The sequence below is a fragment of the Rhizophagus irregularis genome, chromosome 16, assembly GCF_026210795.1.
Source record: "Rhizophagus irregularis chromosome 16, complete sequence".
NCBI lineage: Eukaryota > Fungi > Glomeromycota > Glomeromycetes > Glomerales > Glomeraceae > Rhizophagus > Rhizophagus irregularis.
The window spans coordinates 3,271,758-3,295,030 of record NC_089444.1 but is presented as its reverse complement, the minus strand read 5'-3'; the positions used below and the strand labels follow the sequence as shown (position 1 = coordinate 3,295,030).

Sequence of the window (23,273 nt, the reverse complement as noted above, 5' to 3'; positions counted from 1 at the left end):
GATCAGATTTTTTACAGGGAAAACAAAATAAATTTTTATTAAATTCCTAAATTTGAAAATTCTATAAAAATTCGGTTCAAATTTTTTAAATCATTACATAAGCAGTATTGCATAGTGCATATGCATGTAGCGTTCTATCGCTTCCATGGCAACTCGCTTATGATATGCCCGACTATAGGAAGTTTGAAATCGGCTCTCACAAAAGCAATTATAGCATTAAAAAAAGTGAATTTTAAAACTATTAATGCTAAAATACTATTATGAAATGAAAAATGACAACCTTTTCTTAACAAAACACGCGTATTGAATTACTTATGCATTGAAATTTCGGTAAACACTAATTTTTTTTGTATTATACAATCATTTTTTTAATTAATTCCGTACAATGTGGCACGATATCTTAAGCAATAGCGCATCTTAATAGTTTTAACTTTTAATTCCTTAAAAAAGGGAAAACTATTTCAATTTAAATAAAAAGAGAAAATCAAAATGATATTTCTTTATCATGAATAGATAATGAAAATACCAAGAAAAAAAAATTCAACTTAAGAAAACTGATAAATTATTTTTTAAAAAATATTTTGATTTAAAAAACCAATTAAAATCAATTTTTTTTTTGGATTTAAAAAAAAACCGAAAAATAAAAAACAAATTAAAATTTTTTTTGGTATAAAAAAATCGAAGAAAAAATTTTAAAAATATTGAGGTCCATAAGAGCCGGAAAAAAATAGTATTTTTTTTAAAAAAATAATAAATTTCCCAGAACAAAAAAAATCAGTATCTAAATAAAATAAATTTTCCAGTTTATAAGAATCGAAAAAAAGGTATTTGATTTCCTGGTTTATAAAAAAAAAAAAAGAATTATTAAAAAAAAAATACAATAAAAAACAAATCCGTTATACTTTAACCAGTTAGCTTTGTCGAGAGAATAGGTCGTGCGCAGGCATATCAATGGTTTTCATATTACGGCACGAGTTTTCATGTTATACAATTCAATTATTTATATGGATTTAATTTAACCACTTTCTTTTTGTGAAATTTTTATATGTACAAAAATCAAAAATATAATAATCAAATAAATGATATTTACCACTTTATATTTATAACCATCGTGACCCAATAATTATTTTGCTTAATAAGTGATATTTATCCTATATATAAACTATTCTAAAACTTTCTTTAATTTTCATCTTAACTTTTCTTAATATTCTTTTTTTCTTTACATTTTAATAATAATGGACCACTAATAAACAGTAAGTTATATATCTTTAAAATTTTAATATAATTTTAGGCAGGTTAAAGTTAGTTATTATGCTCATTTTTTTGTTTCCATTTTTAGTTATTAATGAAGTTTATTTGCATTATGTAATAAAAGTTTGAAATACTGAAATGAATTTTTTTACTCGCTTCTTTCTCTTAATAAAATATCTCAAAATCAGTATATTACTTCTTTTAACCTCCATCATATTTATATTAGACACTATCATGGTAAAATTATCAAGATATCTTTGCAACTATTAAGTGGGAAAAAATGAACGAAACATGTTTGAAAATACTTCTATGGAGACAGAATAATTAACTTAATGAATATAAATTTAATAAGACAACATTATGATGAACTTGACATTGAAGATGATCTTTATGAATATGAACTTGCAAAATGATTTTATAAATTTAGTAAATTGGATTAGTGGAAATGAAAAAATTGATAATTACATTCAAGAAAGGCAATTAAAAATTGATGACTATGATGATATTGTGCTTGAATGGATACCATACAATCAATTTAATGAAATTAAAGAAATAGGCAAAAATGGCCTTATAACAGTATATTTAGCAATATGGAAGGATGGTCCATTGCATTATCAGTATGGCGAATATACAAGAGATTCAAATAAAAAAGTTGCTTTAAAATGTTTACATAATTCACAAGAATCCATTGGTTCTTTAATAAATGAGGTATAAAGTTTCTTTAAATATTTAAATACTTTTTTAATTAGTAAATTCACAATCTCTTTTATTTATATTATTTAGGCTGAAAAATATTTAGTAGATAAAGATGCATTTTTTGTATTGTATGGAATATCTCAAAATCCTGTTACAAATGATTATATTTTAGTTCAAAATGATTTTATAAGTTTAGTAAATTGGATCAGTGGAGATGAAAAAATTGATATTTTCATTCAAGAAAAGCAATTAAAAATTAATAACTATGATGATATTGTGCTTGAATGGATACCATACAATCAAATTAATGAAATTAAAGAAATAGGCAAAAATGGCCTTATAACAGTATATTTAGCAATATGGAAGGATGGTCCATTGCATTATCAGTATGGCGAATATACAAGAGATTCAAATAAAAAAGTTGCTTTAAAATGTTTATATAATTCACAAGAATCCACTGATTCTTTAATAAATGAGGTATGAAATTTCTTTATATATTTAAATACTTTTTTTTTAATTAATATATTTACTATCTCTTTTATTTATATTTAGGCTAAAAAACACTGGTCGGAATAGTCCATTTTGGCAAAATTTTAAATTGCCAAATGTTGGACGAAATTTGGTCTGACCTTAGCCGATCAGTACCAAAAAAATTGGCATTATAAACGATTTGCACCGTAACGCCTGCCACTTGTCAACAAATCGATCAGTAAAATTGGCAACAAATCGGTAAAATCAAATTGACGATTGTTAATAAACCTAATAATTATTACCAATTTTTATACATTTAGCTGATTTTAATTTTTATAATAACAATTTATTGATTAAATTTTATTAATTCATTTTATTAAAAATTGCATATTAAATTATTATCTATCTATCATTTATATACACCATTTACCATCCACCATCTATCATCCAACCATAATCCTCACCTAACCTGATAAAAGTCTGAAGAAAACTACTAAAAAAGGAGAAAATGGCTAATAACTCATTTTTAAATAAAAAAATTGGGTTTAAAAGAAATTTACCCGATCTGATAAAATCCAAAGAAGAAACCTACAAAAAAAGTAAAGAAATGGTTGGTCAACCATTTCTTTTAATAAAAAAAATGAAGTTTCAAAAATTTTTTGAAACTTTACCTGGAATATCAGTATTCACACCGGAACTGATTTTCTATAAAAAAAATATAAAAAAATCATTTTTTAGCTAAAAACGTTTTTTTTTAAGTAAGTTTTGAAAATCTATCGAAACATTACCTGGGGAAACGGTAGAACTGATTCTCTACAAAAGAAAATAAAAAAAAATGTTAATATAACATTTTTTTTAATAGTTTCAAATTTTTTTTTGAAACTAACCAATGGATTCGGTATCCAAGTCAGAACTGTTTCCTTACAATAAAATAATAAAAAAAAATGTTAATAAATGTTTTTTTTAAATAGTTTTGAATTCTTTTTCGAAACTAACCAATGGGATTCGGTATCCACGCTGGAACTGATATCCCTACAAAAAAAATAAAAAAAATGTTAAAATTAACGTTTTTTTATTAAAGTTTCAAAATTGTTCAAAACTTGCCTTTGGGATTCGGTATCCACACCAGAACCGAATTCCTATATAAAAAATAATAAAAAAAAACGTTTTTAGTATAAAAACGTTTTTTATATATTAAAGTTTTGAAAATTTTTGAAACTTAACTTTGGAATTCGGTATTCATGCTGGAACTGATATCCCTACAAAAAAATAAAAAAAATGTTAAAAATTAATATTTTTATATTAAAGTTTCGAAAATTTTCGAAACTTAACTTTGGGATTTGGTATCCACGCCGGAACTGATATCCCTATAATTAAATATAAAAAAACGTTTCATTAAAAATTTTTTATTAAAAAGTTTCAAAACTTTAGTTTTGAAACTTACCTGGAATATTGGCGTCCACGTTGGAGTTGATTTCCTATACAAAATGAAAAAAAAACATTTTTAATATTAAAAAACATTTTTTTTTATAAAGTTTCGAATTTTTATTTCAAAACTTATCTGGAACATCAGTATCCATTTCGGAACTGATTTTCTGCAAAAAAAAAACAAAAAAAAAACATTTTTTACGTTAAAAACGTTTTTTTTTAAAATAAAGTTTTGAAAGAGTTTCAAAACTTACCTAGAATATCAGTATCCACACTGGAACTGATTTTCTTTGCAAAAAAAACAAAAAAAAACATTTTTTTACGTTAAAAATGTTTTTTTAAAAGGAAGTTTCAAAAGAGTTTTGAAACTTACCTAGAATATTGGTATCCATGCCGGAACTGATTTTCTTTGCAAAAAAAACAAAAAAAAAACGTTTTTTAGTTAAAAAACATTTTTTTTTAAGAAAGTTTTAAAATTTTTTGAAACTTTACCTAGGGAAACAGTATCCACGCCAGAACCAATTCCCTAAACAAAAAATATTTAAAAAAACATTTTTTAGTTATAAAATGTTTTTTTTTAAGAAAGTTTTAAAAATCCTTCGAAACTTCACCTAAGGAAACGGTATTCACGCTGGAACCGATTTCCTACAAAAATAAATAAAAAAAATGTTTTTTACTGTTAAAAAACATTTTTTTATAAGAAAGTTTCAAAAATCTTTCGAAACTTTACCTGGGAAATGGTAGCATAGTGAACATCTCTATTTTATCACAAATTTGCCGATCATTTGCTGATCATTTATTTGATCTTATCACATAATACATATGTCGTGACAGATCAATTTTACACAATAATAAATATAATAAGTGTTTAAAATTTACAAATAACTTCACAGAATTTTAATTTTATTAAAAATTTATATAAAACATAAAAATTAATACAAATACTAATAATTATATTAATTGATGATCCGGATAAGATCGGCACCATGTGACTATATATGTAATAATAAAATTTGGGGATAGTTATCACTATGATATTCAAAGCTTTTCTGAATCTGATGCGCGCGACCAATATTCATGCCAAAACACTGCTTAATTACAGTTAGTCTAGTTGATTTCGGTTCAATAATTGAAGAATTTCACTATGGGCCATATTCTCGTTATTGGTGAAAAATAACAACAGACAAAGAAAATGGTACTTACTTTCCCCTACGTGTTGGTCAAAAAACAAAAACTTGTCTGAATAATCGTGACTTTTATATAACTATTGTTGTTGGAAACAAAAATAATGTTGCGGTACCTGGATATTTGTGCCAAAGTGATACATATATTAGTCAAATAGAAAATGACCCTTCTAAAGCAATTTCTACGGTATACGCGCAAATTTTTGAAAATGGGACGCGATTTTCAGGTCCTTTAGTATTAGGGTGGCAAGATGAAGACATTATCCACCAACTTTTAAAGGATGTTTTATTTGTTCCTATTTTAATTTTGGTTGATTCACTGAAAATATTTGTATACGGAATAGGAATTTCTTCTCAAGCAAACTGGCTTAATGCTGGTCCTGGATACAAATCGTCTTTCATGTACAAATTTAAAAGTAATAAACAAGCAATTTATGTATCTAAAATCAAGGAAGATAAATGTATTCTTGAAATTTATCAAGATAATCAAATGAAAAAAAAATTTGAGGGCGAAACACCAATTGCTGTATGGGAAAAATCAGAGCAAAATGAAAAAATATAATGGAGATCAACTTTTTGGCCTTGAAAATTCTTTGGTGCAAACCCTCATTCATCAGCATAAAGTAGCAAAATTACCCTCGTGTTTTCCCAAAAATTGGAATGATTATTCTATTATGAAATCACTTTATGATTACCATTTAAAACGGAGAACAATATCAAATCTTAATTGGCATCAGTTTTTTCTTGATTGGCTTGAACAAGAAAGTCCAGTCGTTGAACTATATTCACAGTTGCAAATTTTATATCCAAAAAATCATAAATTTGGTGATCGAGAATTAAGAGCAAGGCAATCTATGCTTCGAGATGCTGGTAGCCATAACGTAACTCCTTGGTCAAATAAAGAATCAGAGGTAATACATCTATCATCTAATTTTATATAAAATAATATTGAATATTAACAAACAATTATTGTTAGTATCAATTTTGGTCTAGGTCATCCCAACCTGAACAAGATCGTGCAACACTTCAACAACTTAGCAAAATAGGGTTTCTTACCAGCGCTTCTATTTACATGCCCAACAAAACTAAAACTTTTTGGAGTTCTTTTAGACGTGCATTGGATGATAATAAGCAGAATTGTGATGGTAAACGTAGGGTTTTATCAATTATTGCAGATGAATTTTCTTATTCTAAATTAGAAACAAATTTGAACGTAAGTACAATGATTGTTTATAATAAAAAACTAATATTAATAGTTGTATAGTAATTATAATTATTGCATTATATATTGAAAGGTTGGAAGACATACCATTTCTGAATCTAGAAAACATGCGCGAATTAATGGTTATGGAGCACCTCTATTGGAAAAACCAGTTATTCATCGTATCAAACTAAAAGAAGAAATGCTAAGTCAATTTGAATCTTTTTTCGCAGATAAAAGAAATGTAAATATGAGCTCATATAAAACTGACAATAAAAGTGGATTACCTGTATTATATCTTCAAGATCATAAGCAGGCATTATGGAAAAAATTTCATGAGCAATTTCCCAATGGTATGCAACGTACATCATTTATGACGCGTTTAGATGATGGGCGATTCCAATATTAAGAAGATCTTGGAGGACTATGTACGACATGTAATGAATGTGGTTATTCAGTATTTGCCGAAATTGAAAAAATTATTGAAAGTCATGTTACAGATCCAGGTATTCGGGTAAGTCTATTATTTTTTTCATTGTATACAAAATTCAATTCAACACTTTACTAATATAAACATTGATAAATAATAAAACAGAAAGAATTGGTAAATGATTCACAAATTTTAAAACGATACCTTCATAGAGATTACACCAAACAATTACAAATTGATGATATGGGCAACGCTATTCATATTCCCTGTGTAAGTCATTGTCTTCGACATGCATTTGGTGATTGTAATCAAGACCACCCAAAAATCTGCCAAAGCTGTGAAAGTTTATTTGAATTTTTTGTGAAATTACAAAATAATCTGGATATAATGCATTATCAAGATCTTGAAGAATATAAAAAACAACTAATATCCTTTATGTCCCACCATGCCCGAAAAACATATTTGAATGCTCAGCTAAATTCGAATCTCCTCCAACTTGATTCAGATGAAGCTCTGTTGATAGTAGATTATAAAATGAGGATTCTACCTAAAAGTGCAAGAGAAACGAAATCTGAATTTTTTGGCAAACGTGGCTGGAGTCTCCATTCAATACTCATTTATACCAAAAATTCTGAAACACAAAATCTAAATATTCAAGCATTCGATCATTGGTCCAATGACACGAAACAGGACGCCTGGTTTACTGCTTCTTCATTACATGGTGTGATAGAAACTCTTGAAAAGAAGCCATCATGGATTACCATAATTTCTGATAACGGACCTCATTATCACAATACTGAACTGATGATAATATTATCATATTGGAAGGAATGGTATAATATTAGCATAAAAAATTGGATATTTTTGGAAGCGGGTGAGGCCAAGACAACGATAGACTCTCATCATGCGCAGGTAATAAAATATTTGATACTTGATATTTTAAATTTTGAAAAAAATTTGCAAAGCATTTATCAAATTATTTCATTTATTTATGAGATAACTCATGCAATCAAAAGATACGTAAAACTAGGGTATGATATTACTTCTGGCGAAAATATTGAAGATGCAATAAAAGATCTAGCGGGTACTCATGTAGCACACATTCAACCTAATCGTTCACAAGGTTTGTGATTGAATTGATTTACTATATTATCAAAAATCAAAAAAAAATTACATACTTTATTATAAATAGATCGTAAAAGTACTTTGGGTACTATACAAGGAATTACAAATTGGGCAGAATGGGTCTGGCCAAATGATACTGACGAAGCAGGCTATATATATGGAAGAGCTCTTCCCGGGTTTGGTTTGTGGAATAAATTTTCACCTAGTAAAATACAAAAAATTGCTAAAGAACGGATTTTTGTCAAGCCAAACCCAATAATTACTCAACATACAAAACCAAACAAACCTTGGATAACATCAAGCATCAAAAAACAAGGTATGGTTTCAATAACTGTATCATCTCAAAATAGGAAGTTCTTGTACTAATCCAACATTTGTCAGATGATGATGATTCTGAAATCAAAGAAAATGAAGAATCAGTGAGTAGTTTCTGATTATATAAAATACAGTAGTTTCATTTAGGGTATGGTAATGTAATTGATAATAACTAATAAATAGAGTGCAGAAATTGTTGTTCCAACCAATTCACCAACAGATACTATTCCAAAATCAAAGAGGTATCGCTCTTTGTATATAATTTTCTAAGCTGTAAATATTACCAACGCGTTCAAACTATTCTTTTAGTCATGAATCATTTTATAAAGGATGGGCTCTAAAAGAAAATCAAAAGATCAGAACACCAGTGAAAAGAATGGTACCTGAAGTAAAAGAGTTACTCGAGTGTATGTTTCATACAGGAACGGCTAATCCCAGACAAAAAATGTCAGCTCAAGAAATGCGAAATGAATTATTGCGCCGTGGATATGAAGGAGAAATTAGCCTGGATGATATTCCAAAGGAGTCAACTATTGCCAACTGGATTACAACTTTTTCACGAAAATGGAAACAATCTATGGCTTTTAGGAATATGGAAGAAATAGAACATACCTAGAAATTAAATTTCTTACGCATTCAAGAAAATAAAATTTATTATTTCAAATTTGTACGATAATATTATAATAAACATAACGAGGAAAATACTAAAGCGTCATAATATTTCATAAAGTATGCTAAAAACCTGTATACAAACTTACTGTCTAATAAAATTTGGAATAGTTACTTTGAAACTCGTGAATTAAGAAATTTTTTTTGTAGCATAGGTAGTATAAGAAGGCAGGAATCTGACGTGCGTGCAAATAAAAGTTTTTTTTTAGTCAATAAAAAATATTTTTTTTTGACATTATTATTTTCCTTATGTATTCATGCAGTAAGTAACGTGGAAAAATGTGGGGTTACCGGGAACTTTTTTGCATTGTTATAAGAGGTCCTTTTTTGTAATATTCGTGCTACCTTAATAAATCGGAAAATTTTCGCCCTGAATTTCTATAATAAATTAGTGCCGATCTTATCCGAATTGGCAATTAATAATTTAACCCATGTTTAGTATAATATTTCAAACAGATTATCTATATTACTTACTATTATTTCTAAATTATTTTCAATATTCTCATCATTATTATCTTCACTTAAACTATTATCATCTTCATCTTCAACTAAAAGTTTTTCATTATCTTTAATGATGTAAATAATCTTTTTTATTAGAAATATATTAATAACAAATAATTGGCTAATTTCTCTATAAGCAAAAAACCTGCATTATAGGTCGAAACCTTGCATTATTTTTTTTACAGATTATATATAATAAAAGGAATGTTCATGCAAAATTTCAAGTTTCGGCTTTGCGTATTCGGCTTCGGCCTTCAATTTTTATCCGAAACTTCAAATTATCACATATTAATAATTTTGCATATAAAAATTAAAAATTATATAAATTATTTAATTTAAAGTTATACAACAATAAAAGGTGGCATATTTTATTTTTTTCCTATTTAGGCATTTACTTTGCCTTGCACTTTTTCATAATTTAATCATTTTTTAATAAAATGAAACTTGTGATCGGCAAATGATCGTCAAAGTGATATAAAGCATGTTCGCTATGCTGGAAATGGTATCCACACCGGAACCAATTCCCTAAACAAAAAATCAATAAAAAAGACGTTTTTTAGTATAAAAATGTATTTTTTGAAAAAAGTTTCAAAAATCCTTTGAAACTTTATCTGGGAAACGGTATCCACGCCGGAACTGATTTCCTGCAAAAAAAAATATTAAAAAAAACGTTTTTTATTGTTAAAAAACATTTTTTTATAAGAAAGTTTTGAAAATCTTTCGAAACTTCACTTAGAGAAACAGTATCCACGCCGAAACTGATTTTCTTCACAAAGTATAAAAAAGAAATGTTTTTTAATGTTAAAAAATGTTTTTTAAAGAAAATTTCGAAACTTTTTTGATTTAATAAAAAGTTACTGAATTCAATGTGAAGAACTAAGGTGTAAGAAAGAGAAGGGAAAAGGATAAAAAGAAGGAAGGAAGGAAGCGAAAAGTTTAAAAAGTTTAAAAAAGTTTGTTTAAAAAGACCTGTAAAATGTTGATCTGATGATTTCAGTCATTTACCAACTGATTTGCCGAATTATTACCAATTAGTTATTGATTTTTACCGTTTGGCAAATTTGGCAAAATTGTGTTGATTTATATGACCAATCGGTATAATTTTACTGAATGATCTTAAAGGAACAATTTTTGTATAACAATCGGTATAAGTTGATTTTTTACCAAAAGACTGAACAAGTATTCATTTAACAATCAGTATCAGTCGATTTGTGATTGATTTTACCGATTTTTGCCATTGGTCAAAAAATGTGATGAATCACATGACCAATCGGCAAAATTATGCTGAAAGCTCTTAACAGTCAAAAGTTTTGATTTCGACCAGTGAAATATACAACAAATCATAAAGCACTTCAAGTATTGTATGGAATATACCAAAATCCTGATGCAGGAAATTATATTTTAGTTCTTTTATGGACAAGTGGAGATGAAAAAAATGATGATTTCATACAAGAAAAGCAATTAAAAGTTAATAACTATAATAATATACCGCTTGAATGGATACCATACAATCAGTTTAATAAAGTTAAAGAAACAGGCAAAAATGGCCTTATAACAGTATATTCAGCAATATGGAAGGATGGTCCATTTTATAAGAAATACATTTTGAGCAATTATACAAGAGATTCAAATAAAAAAGTTGCTTTAAAATGTTTACATAATTCACAAGAATCCATTGGTTGTTTAATAAATGAGGTATGAAATTTCTTTAAATATTTAAATACTTTTTATTTTTAATTAGTAAATTCATAATTTCTTTTATTTGTATTATTTAGGCTGAAAAATATTTAGTAGATAAAGATGCATTTTTTGTATTGTATGGAATATCTCAAAATCCAGTTACAAATAATTATATTTTAGTTCAAAATGATTTTATAAATTTAGTAAATTGGATCAGTGGAAATGAAAAAATTGATAATTTCATTCAAGAAAGGCAATTAAAAATTAATAACTATGATAATATAGTGCCTGAATGGATACCATACAATCAATTTAATGAAATTAAAGAAATAGGCAAAATTGGCCTTATAACAGTATATTCAGCAATATAGAAGAATGGTCCATTGTATTATCATTATAGTGAATATACAAGAGATTCAAATAAAAAAGTTGCTTTAAAATGTTTACATAATTCACAAGAATCCATTGATTCTTTAATAAATGAGGTATGAAATTTCTTTAAATATTGAAATATTTTTTTTAAATTAGTAAATTTACAATTTCTTTTATTTATATTTAGGCTAAAAAATATCCAATAAAACAAAAAGCATTTCAAGTATTATATGGAATATCTCAAAATCCTGATACAGGAGATTATATTTTTATTCAAAATGATTATCATACATGCATCAGTGGAAATGAAAAAATTAATAATTTCATTCAAAATAGGCAATTAAAAATTATTAATTACAATGATATAGTTCTTGAATGGATACCATACAATCAGTTTGATGAAATTAAAGAGATAGGCAAGAATGGCTTTATAACAGTATATTCAGCAATTTGGAAGGATGGTCCATTGCATTATCAGTATGGCGAATATACAAGAGATTCAAATAAAAATGTTGCTTTAAAATGTTTGCATAATTTACAAAAATCTATTGATTCTTTAATAAATTAGGTATGAAGTTTCTTAAATAATTAAATACTCTTTTTAATTACCGTACAGTTCCGAAATTACGCAACCATTTTTTGCACTTAATTCTGGCCAAAGTCCTCATAATTCCGGCCAAAATCTGCTTAATGCGGGCCAGAGTTGCTTATTTTTGGGGTTGCTTAATTTCGGAACTGTGTGGTAATAAATTTACAATCTCTTTTATTTATATCTAGGCTGAAAGATATTTCACAGATAAAGATGTATTTTTTGTATTGTACGGAATATCTCAAAACCCAGTTACAAATGATTATGTTTTAGTTCAAAATGATTCTATAAATTTAGTAAATTGGACTAGTGGAAATGAAAAAATTGATGATTTTATACAAGAAAGGCAATTAAAAATTAATAATTACGATGATATAGTGCTTGAATGGATACCATCCCTATAAAAAATATGTATACAGTTTTTATACTGTATATACATATTTTTGATACAGTTCGCATTTTTACATACAGCATATCAGTATAATGTATACTGTTCGCAAAATGTGTTTAGTAAAAAATACAATAAAGTATACGGTAAACATACTGTGTGATACAGTATATTAAATTCATATGTCTATAACGTATATCATTTCTACTGTATATCAGTATTTTGTATACGGTTCGCAAAAATATTGTAAATGAAGGATACGGTATACGTATTATTCTACAGTATATTAAAATTCATACGTTTATAGCGTATTTTCTACAGATATACACAGGTCAAATAAATAAAAATCAGATTTTTGCCCTTTTTAATATAGCTGTCTGAATTTTTTGGCAATTTTAATATAATATTTCCAATTTTAATAAATATTTCTGATTTTAATATAATATTTCTGATCTTTAACATGAAATTGCCGATTTTTGGTTATTTGTAATAGGATTTTTCGATTTTAGATTTTAATATATAACATGTGATTATGTATTACGGTGAAATCCCCCTATTCCCTCTGTCATCAATTTACAGAGTTGCCACATCGAATGGGCATTCTCATGGTCGAACAAATGAATAATCAGACGAACGAACAAATAAATGAACAAGCAAATAATCAACAGCGTAATTAACAAACAACATAATCAATGAATAACATGCAACAACATATAACAACAACATTCTTGGTTCACGACATAAATAGCGTTAGTAATATAAAACATCAAGTGATATAAAATAAAATTTAACTTCTCTAAATTTTTCCCAAATTCTATCCACTTTTACCTTTAATTTTGAACTTTGATAGCTCTCGCTACGAATTATTACTCTTCAAAAGGGTATATTTAATTCATCTTAAAATTTTCATTTTATTCAATTAAAATTAATTAAGCGAACATTAATTAAAGTTTAGGGTGAACCTATTACCTTTAATTAATATTATACTTTATTAACAAATAATTAAATTTAACTATTCTAAATTACATTGTGGATGTGCAGTCTCTCTGAGATGTGGAATTACTTTGAATTCCGCTGTAAACGGTCGAATATCAAGCACGAAAAGATGATAAAATTCAACCACCAAATGTAATTATTAAATATTAAGAACGAACAAATTAATCGTGGATTGGTGTAGATGGATAAATAATTAGCCGAAAAGGATAAACATTTAGGAAGAGTAATGATCTACATGATGTAATATTTATCAAATGATTGACAAAGAACCAATAGGATAAATAGAGTCGATCAATTGCGGTTTAGCAATCTTTAACAATAAGAACGATTAGAAAGAATAATTATAAGCCACAAAAGATAGATTATAAGCAAAACACATGAAGCGGATTGAAAGAACATATAAAATAATGTCGGAAAGATTAAAGAACATAAAATAATATAAAAGATAATATAAAAGGATAATACAAAGATGTTATAAAAGATAATATATATATATATAAAAGATAGCATATTAAAAGATAGTGTATTTAAAATATAGATAGTATATTAGAAAGATAGTTCAAAGATAATATGTAAAAAGAACATAAAAGATAGTATATAGATAGAATAGAAAGTAGCATAAAATTTGTATAAAAAGAGAACGGAATTCAAAATAATTCCACAGTTCTCATCCACAGAACTCAATAAAAATATAAGTTTTATTTTTTTAATTATTTGTTAGTAAAGTTTAATGTTAATTAAAGGTAATAGGTTCGCCCTAAACTTTAATTAATGTTTGCTTAATTAATTTTAATTGAATAAATGGAAATTTTAAGATGAATTAAATATACACTTTTGGAAAGTAATAATTCGTAGCGAGAGCTATCGAAGTTTGAAATTAAAGGTAAAAGTGGATATAATTTGGGGAAAATTTAGAGAAGTTAATTTTATTTTATATCATTCGACGTTTTATATTACTAACGCTATTTATGTCGTGAACCAAGAACGTTGTTGTATGTTATTCGTTGTTTATGTTGTTTGATAATTATGCTGTTCGTTTAATTGTTCGTTCGTTCGTTTATTCGTTCGTTCGACCATGGGAATGCCCGTTCGATGTGGCAACTCTGTAAATTGATGACAGAGGGAATTGGGGGATCTCACCGCTCTCTATTTAAACAAATTTTATGCTACTTTCTATTCTAATTAATATGTGCTATCTATATACTATCTTTTATGTTCTTTTTACATATTATCTTTGAACTATCTTTATGCTATCTATATTTTAAATACGCTATCTTTTAATATGCTATCTTTTAATATGCATGTATTTTCTATTTTAATATGTTATCTTTTTATATATATATGTTCTTTTTAATACGTTATCTTTTATGTTCCATCTTTATACTATCTTTTTATATTATCTTTTATATTATCTTTTTATATTGTCTTTGTATTATCTTTTCGTATTATCTTTGTATTATCTTTTTTATATTATTTTATGTCCTTTAATCTTTCTGACATTATTTTATATGTTCTTTTAATCCGCTATCTTCCCACTTTATGTGTTTTGCTTATAATCCATCTTTTGTGGCTTATAATTATCCCTTCTAATTGTTCCTATTGTTAAAGATTGCTAAGCCGCAATTGATCGACTCTAATCATTCTATTGGTTCTTTATTAATCATCCAATAAATATTGCATCATGTAGATCATTACTTTTCTTAAATGTTTATCCTTTTCGGCTAATCATTTATCCATCTACGCCAATTCATAATTAATTTGTTTGTTCTTAATATTTGGCAATTACATTTGTCCATTTGGTATATTATTTGCCCACGCTTAATATTCATCCGTTTACAACGGTTTAATATTTATTTATTAGATTTTTTTTTTATTTCATTTATAATTATTTTTTTGCCTCAAAAACTTTACTAAAATACTTTTTAAATACTTTATAAAATAGAATTAAAATATTTTTTTTCTTAAATATAAATACATTTAAATTAAATAACTCATAATTTAAAATATAAACAAATATTATATTTTTTTTACATATATTTCAAAGTATGGTTTAAGCATTTTGGCTGAAGTAAATCTTATTCTTTTAATTAAAAGTAGTTCAGTAAGTTTAAAACTGTTAAGATCATAAAAGTACAGTTAATATTTTTGGAATTATTTACATTTTTTATATAATACTGTAGTATTAAGTTACAAATTTTTTTACCTTCAGAGCGTATTTTAAGATCTTTAGCCAAAGTAAATCAACTTCTTATATTAATTGTAAGTTGTTCTGCAGGTTAAAATCTACTTGGATATTAATTTTCACGAAGGTACAGTTAATACTTGATGAGTTATTCACAATTTTCACAACAGTACTCATTTACGAATTTTATTTTTTTCATTTTGTCACTTCAGAGCGTATTTTGAGCACTTTATCCAAAGCAAACCAACTTCTTATATTAATTGATAGTTGTTTAGCATGTCAAAATATACTTGAATATTAATTTTCACGAAGGTACAGTTAATGCTTGATGAGTTATTCACGATTTTCACAATGGTACTCATTTACGAATTTTATTTTTTTCCGTTTTGTCACATCAGAGCGTATTTTGAGCACTTTAGTCAAAGTAAATCGACTTCTTTTATTAATTGAAAGTTGTTCAGCAGGTCAAAATCTACTTGGATATTAATTTTTACGAAGGTACAGTTAATACTTGATGAGTTATTTACGATTTCACAACGGTACTCATTTACGAATTTTATTTTTTCTATTTTGTTACTTCAGAGCGTATTTTGAGTACTTTAGCCAAAGTAAATCGACTTCTTTAATTAATTGAAAATTGTTCAGCAGCTTAGAATCTACTTGAATATTTATTTTAATGAAGGCACAGTTAATATTTGTGGAGTTATTAATTTTTTATAATTGTGTGTATTACATTGAATTACAAGTAAATTTATATTCTTAAATGTATTTTGTTTAAAATTTAATTTTTTAAGATTAGTTTTTTATTTAATATTGCTTAATAAAATATTTTTTAAAATTTAATTCAATATTACAATATAATTTTATAAAAATATATATTTCATAATGTATATACAGTTTTTTTGCATAGTGAAAAAGTTGAAAAATGTGGTTAAGAATTGGTAATACGGCTGTAAAAAGTCACAAATCAGACAAATATAGCTAAAATCAGCAGTCCGATTTGAATATGCAATTTAAAAATTGGCATATCTAATTTTTGTCAATTCATGCTAAAAAATCGGCTACAAAAAGCTACAAATCAGACAAATATAGCCAAAAATTGGCTATCTGGTTTTTTCGCCAATTTTTATTTATTTGACGTGTGATAGGGTAAGTTTTTCTACACTTTAAAGCATCAAACAATACTAGTATCCGCTAATATGTACTACCCAAAAACTCACTGATGTAAAATCACAATTATTAAAAAATTTGCAAGAATTTTTGTTAATACTGTTTAATTTTTAAGTTCAAAGTCTGATTAATAATACTAAATTCAAAACTCAATTATAAATCATTTTTATAAATTATAATTTAAAAATTAAGCAGTATCAAGAAAAATTCTCATGAATTTTTCTTAATACTGCTTAATTCTAATTTAACTAATTTAGTATTAAGGTTTTAATTTAAAAATTAAGCAGTATCAAGGAAAATTCTTGCGAATTTTTCTTAATACTGCTTAATTCTAATTTAACTAATTTAGTATTAAGGCTTTAATTTAAAAATTAAGCAGTATCAAGGAAAATTCTTGCAAAATTTTCTTAATACTGCTTAATTCTAATTTAACTAATTTAGTAGTATTAAGGCTTTAATTTAAAAATTAAGCAGTATCAAGGAAAATTCTTGTGAATTTTTTTTAATACTGCCTAGTGTTTTGATCCGTTGCCGGGTTCAACTGGATAAACCCGGATAATTTTTTTTTTAGGTATCCAGATAATTACGGGTTTTACCCGGATAAATATCCGGATAAAAATGGTCAGATTGACCCGGAATCCAGATAAAAAATAAAAAAAAATTTTAAAAAAATTTAAATCATAACATTTCATATATTTTCAGATGAGTTAAAATATTATATATGATTACTTTAAATATTTTTTTTTATTGTTTTAATTATTCGTTAACCACAAGGAAAAATTAGAAGTTATGTCACAAGATTTGTCACATAATTTGAATTTAATATATTAAATTTGCGGCATTTATTATTGATTTGTTTTCAGATATAATGTGTTCTGTGGGTGGTGATTAACAACAGATCCATCATATTTATAACTTTTTGTACATTTTCTCCATTATCTGATATAAACTGACAATATGCACGTATTTCTCCATTTTCACTTTGTTTTCTAACAAAATATTCCCATAGTACCCAACTCACTTTTGTTTGTGGTTTAGTCATTGTAGTAGTTAGTTTAAAGGGATTTGGATTATTTGATATTTGACTTGTTAATTCAAGTACAGTTAACTTATTTTACTAGCACTTATCATCCTTTATTTTCCAAGTGTCCTAGATAATTTTTTAGGTTATCCTCTTTTTAGTATTAGAGCAATTTCTGTAACTTCATCACTGGACTCTTCATTTTCACTTAAAGTAATATAATCTTGAACGTTACTGTTTTCCATAATTTTATGAATTATTTTCCACTATTCAAAAATATGTTTCAAGTGAAATTACAAAAAAATCCAAGAAAATGATTACAGTATTTATTTATTTTGGTTAGGGCTTAGGACTACATTAACTAACTGTACTTAAATTTATAAATAAAAAAATAAATGCTATAAATAAATTTTTATATCAATCCCACGAAATTTAATTGTCATAAATTTAATAAATGCCACGAATTTAGTAGTTAATTAAATGCCATATATTTAATTAATTAAATGCCACATTAAATTAAATGAATGCCACGAATTTTATTTATTAAAATGATCTACAGTAAAAAAAATTTAAATAATTTTATCCGGATTTCGGTTTCTACCTGGATATATCCGGATTTTTATCCGAGTCAGATAATCTGGGTAGAAACCGGATATTTTTTTAATTTATCCGGATGACGATTTCTGCCCGGATCGAAACACTAATACTGCCAATTCGTGAAATTAGCCAAATATAAAGATTTGCACATTTTAACAAGAATTATGTTTCACAAGCTTAAATTGTATGTGTTACATAATCAGATGATCTAAATCTATCAAAAAATAAAAAAAAATTTTTTAACGTTTATTCAAAAATAACAATGGCAACTACTTTCTTTTTCAATCACTTTTCAATTACTTTTCAATCAGATTTTTGTTAGGTGACTTAGAAAAGTTTATAGGCATATATAGCAGGTTTTTTTTAATCAGTAAGTAAGAAAACAAATATTAATAATTTTTATTAATAAGAAAAATCTTTTTTCATTTATTTTTAACTTTAGTTCCTTCTTTTTTTTAGTAAAAATATATACAAAATAAAAATGTGAGTTATGATTTAGAGTTTTTGAGATATTTTTTTTGTTTTTTACTATACTAGTAATTTTATTCTACTTGTTAATTACTTTTTAAAATTGATTTTATTAATTTATTCAATTTAAAACAGAAATGGCAAATAAAAACTTGTTAAGTAAAGTAAAAAGAGCCCAATAATACCTGTAAAGATCATCTTTTGGTAAGAATTATAATTTTAAAAATTTTTGTGTCAGAGTTTTATTCAATTAACAAAATCGTTAATATCTCGGCGTACGTGTATGCTAAACACATATATTTATATTCATATGAAAGCCCAGAATCTACTCTACCTGAACGAAAAAAGATTATTCAAATTGAATGACTAGATGTGAAGATATTAACGATTAAAGTCAAATGTTAAAAATAAATATATTGAACATAATTATTCAGCAACTTGTGATCCAATTCATGTGATATTTGGTTTATGGATAGCTCTTGATTACCTCTTTCTAATGAATATAAATTCATTCATCTAGCACACATACATGTTAAGTTATTCAATATTTTGTCATGACAATTATATTTAATTTTCTTTAATTTTAATGATATTATTAAAAAAAATCAAAAAATAATATAATCAAATCAATTTTATTTATATTAGCGGTGTGAATCTATCATTTTCATGTAACTTGTATTTGCATTTTCTTAATAAAGTTAGTTTTTTGAATATAAAAACTTAATTCCATAAATCAGCCCATATATTAATTCTTCTTTAACTAATTTAGTAGTATTAAGGCTTTAATTCTAATTTAACTAATTTAATATTAAGGCTTTAATTTAAAAATTAAGCAGTATCAAAGAAAATTCTCACAAATTTTTCTTAATTCTAATTTAGCTAATTTAGTATTAAGGCTTTAATTTAAAAATTAAGCAGTATTAAGAAAAATTTTTACAAATTTTCTTATTAAAAAAAAAAGAACTTTTAAATTACTAATTAAACTTTAAAAACAATCTGTATGATTTAAATTTTAAAAAAATACTTCTGCTTTTTAATTTTCGCATTTCTATATTTAACCAATTAAAATTCAGCTGATCGCTGATCACATGCATTAATAACACGTTATTGTTTATTTTTTGTTTATTTTTTCAAAAATATTCTTTTCTTTTCTTTTTTTTTAGAAAAAAAAAGACAATAAAAATGAATACCAAAATTATTTTAACATATAATAATAAAAATTAAATAAAAAACTTATTTTGATAATATATAATATATATATTTGTACCAAACTACTAATTATACAAAAAGTGATATGCACGTATATCAACAATTACTTTCACTAATATCTTTCTGGAATTGTAATGATGAATTTTAACAATATTAATTAAACAACTATATGTACACCATTTTATGTTTTTATTTTTATATTAATATTATATGTTAACATATATTAATTATATTTTTTTTTTACTTTTATGTATTTTATTTAATTTTTTTAATATATTACTAACATTACTACTATCATTTTATTACTTTTTTATATCTAACTAATATATTAATAATATTACTAACTTTTTATTATTTCTTTTTTATATTTAAAATAATGATAATATTACTAATTAAATTTCTTTTTTTTTACTAAAATTTTATTATTCCTTTTTTATATTTAAAATAATGATAATATTACTAATTAAATTTCTTTTTTTTTTGTTTATATTTTGCTAATATTATTTTTTTTACAAATAGTATATTATTTTATACTAGTTTTTTATTTATATTATTTATAAAAAATTTTATTGATTATAAATGCATTTTAAATTCTGTTTGCAAATATAAAATATACGATTTAATTGAATAATATATACTATTTATTAGTACAAAATATGCAGTTTAAACTGGAAAAAAGTACTGTTTATCAGTATAAAATATACGGTTTATCCTGGAAAAGTATACTGTTCGCAATATAAAATATAAAATAATATACTGTTTATTAGTATAAAACATACAGTTTTTCTACTGTTTACAAGTATAAAACATACGGGTAAAACTGGAAAAATATACTGTACGCAAACCATATATATGATACGGTGTGCAGAATACTGAATATATACAAAAATTAATTGTTAGTCTAATATTAAATACAAATCTACATTACTACTTCAGTTTTTTATTAACATGCAAAAAACTTTTCTAATATGTAAAAGAATTTTTCTATTTCACCTTTTTAAATTTTTATTTTATTTTAATTTTATTATTTATTTTACTTTGAATTATTTATTTACTTTCAATTCTTCAAATTTCTAATTACAAACAAAATTAGTATTATATAAGTAACAAAATTTCTAAACATAATTTCTTTTCAATACATAATACTATAATATGCAATTAATATATATCCCAGCGCAGCGCAACAGGTTACGGCTAGTAAAATATTATTTTGTAACAAATAAAATGATCAACCCGGATTAATATGCTATGGTAAAAATCGGTACAATATGATTATTAACTATTAAATTAATATTAATATTAATACTTTATACCATTTTTTTTATTAATATGATTAAAAAAAACAACTTTTAATTATAAAATATAAACATTATTTAAATATTTAAATATTATTTATTATTAATGAGTGTAAATTATTTTGCGATCAAAAAAATGATCAACCAGATTGACATGTTACGGCAAATTATATTTTTTTAACCAATGTTATTATTATTTCAATCTTTATATTGATTTTTATATTGATTATATTGATTTCTATTTTGATTTTTATTATAATATATTTTACTTATATAATTATTAAATAATTAAGATTTAGGAGAGAAGTAAAATTTTTTTACCTTAAAATCTTAAATAAAGGTTGTTTACATAACTGTAAATTTACTATATTTTTTCTAATTATTGTTATTTAGTAATAATTATTATATAATCAATTTCGGAAAAACTAAATTATACTAGCTCAAAATAGCAAGGTCAAATGGGCAATTCTATGATAATAGTAATTTTTAATTGTTAGTTTATATTTATTTTTTTTTTACTTTAAAAATAAGGGAAGAATTATTTTTCTTACTTTAGGTCCGCTTAAAGTGAAGGGACTAATTATGATTGTGGAAGCTACAAGTAGGTGATATTTTTATTACAGTATCAGTATTCTTCATTTTTTTATTTTTTTACTAATCAATCAAATTTTATTGCTCTTTTAGATAAAATATTTTAGATATCAAAAAAAAAAAAATGTTTTTTAAAAAAATTCTGATTTTTTATTTATTTTTTAGATAAAAATTTTGATTTTTTACCCAAAATTATTTCATATTTTATTTATTTATTAAATAATAAAATAAAAATAAAATGTAAGAATAGACAAAAAGATTATTTATTTATTTTATTAATATAAATAAAATGATTAATTAATAAAAAAAATTTTTTTTACAATGGCAACAAATAATTTAAAAATTTTAAAAATAAAATAATGAATATATTTTCATCCATTATAATACCTTATAAAATCTTTGATCCAATAGATTTCATATGTCAATTGAAGTATCTTCTTTAAGGTCTATTACACTGCAATTATCTCTAACCTATTTGCTATCTCTTTTATAAATAAGTTCATAACAATAATAAAATTAATATTACACTATTATACATTATTATACTATTTATATTATACATTTCAATTTAAACAGATCAATTGGCAGTGACGAAGTCACCGCACATTATAATCCTCTAGTTATTAAATAAAAATGGAAAACAATGATAATTACATCATGCAGATCATTTCCGAAATCCTGCTAAAAAAAAAAAATATTTTATAAAGTCTATTATAATATCACCTTTTTTTAAAACAAAATATTTTATTCTTTCTTTTTATTTTATTTAAGACATATTAATAAAAATTATAATTTTTTTTGTTATTAAAAATTTAAAATATAAGACAAAAAAATCAATAACGAAATAAATTAATTATCAACTAAGAATGGAAAACAATATGCAGATCATTTCCGAGATTCTTTTAGATTTATGTAAAACGTATCTTGCTAAAAAAAATCCGTCTGTTTATAATAATATTTTACAAAGTCTATTATGATAAATTATAATAATTAACAAACAAATGAACTCCTTTTCCAAATTTGAATAAACAAGATACCTATTTTATTAATTAAATTGCGTTGTGTATTTGTCACGTAAAATAATATATTTAATTTGATAATAGTTTATGATATTTAATAATCTCCTTATATTTTACTAACCTTAACCATTAATAGAAAAATATTAGTAATATTGTACTATATAATAATTAAACAGGAAAAATATTTATATTGAAACAATATATTACGCCAAATGTATTATATCATTTGAAAATACACTTCCTTTACCGTTTATTCATTTTGTGCAATTAATAAAGAAATGTGAAAATTATATGAGCTTTATCTTGACTTTTATGAAGTTCATCTTAATTTTTTCAATTTCTTATTAACAAAATATTTTAAAATAGAAATAGAGTATCTACTAGTATCATAAAATGTTGTACTTGACATTTAAATGAGTATAATC

General features: G+C 24.5%; 5 protein-coding genes across 5 annotated transcripts; 4 read left to right on the top strand and 1 right to left on the bottom strand.

Moving 5' to 3' along the window:
• Positions 1–1,611: 1,611 nt before the first annotated feature.
• On the top strand, positions 1,612–2,523 carry OCT59_008431 (uncharacterized protein; the record flags this gene model as incomplete). Its single annotated transcript, XM_066142459.1, has 3 exons — positions 1,612–1,959; positions 2,035–2,424; positions 2,500–2,523. The coding sequence occupies 3 exons, from the start codon at positions 1,612–1,614 to the stop codon at positions 2,521–2,523; spliced, it is 762 nt and encodes a 253-aa protein (XP_065999339.1).
• A 581-nt stretch (positions 2,524–3,104) lies between these two features.
• OCT59_008430 (uncharacterized protein) lies at positions 3,105–3,998 on the bottom strand (the record flags this gene model as incomplete). The annotated part of the gene is made up of 8 exons (XM_066142458.1): positions 3,105–3,123; positions 3,207–3,231; positions 3,306–3,338; positions 3,415–3,450; positions 3,643–3,677; positions 3,751–3,785; positions 3,863–3,896; positions 3,976–3,998. 8 exons carry the CDS (start codon positions 3,996–3,998, stop codon positions 3,105–3,107), a joined length of 240 nt encoding a protein of 79 aa, XP_065999338.1.
• A 906-nt stretch (positions 3,999–4,904) lies between these two features.
• OCT59_008429 (uncharacterized protein) lies at positions 4,905–5,592 on the top strand (the record flags this gene model as incomplete). Its single annotated transcript, XM_066142456.1, has 2 exons — positions 4,905–4,947; positions 5,030–5,592. 2 exons carry the CDS (start codon positions 4,905–4,907, stop codon positions 5,590–5,592), a joined length of 606 nt encoding a protein of 201 aa, XP_065999337.1.
• Positions 5,593–5,704: 112 nt separating this feature from the next.
• OCT59_008428 (uncharacterized protein) lies at positions 5,705–8,717 on the top strand (the record flags this gene model as incomplete). Its single annotated transcript, XM_066142455.1, has 9 exons — positions 5,705–5,941; positions 6,007–6,243; positions 6,326–6,584; positions 6,642–6,745; positions 6,827–7,784; positions 7,854–8,102; positions 8,168–8,205; positions 8,285–8,343; positions 8,411–8,717. The coding sequence occupies 9 exons, from the start codon at positions 5,705–5,707 to the stop codon at positions 8,715–8,717; spliced, it is 2,448 nt and encodes an 815-aa protein (XP_065999336.1).
• Positions 8,718–10,355: 1,638 nt separating this feature from the next.
• Positions 10,356–11,891, top strand: OCT59_008427 (uncharacterized protein; the record flags this gene model as incomplete). The annotated part of the gene is made up of 6 exons (XM_066142454.1): positions 10,356–10,366; positions 10,442–10,482; positions 10,596–10,966; positions 11,047–11,087; positions 11,352–11,436; positions 11,511–11,891. The coding sequence occupies 6 exons, from the start codon at positions 10,356–10,358 to the stop codon at positions 11,889–11,891; spliced, it is 930 nt and encodes a 309-aa protein (XP_065999335.1).
• Positions 11,892–23,273: the final 11,382 nt, after the last annotated feature.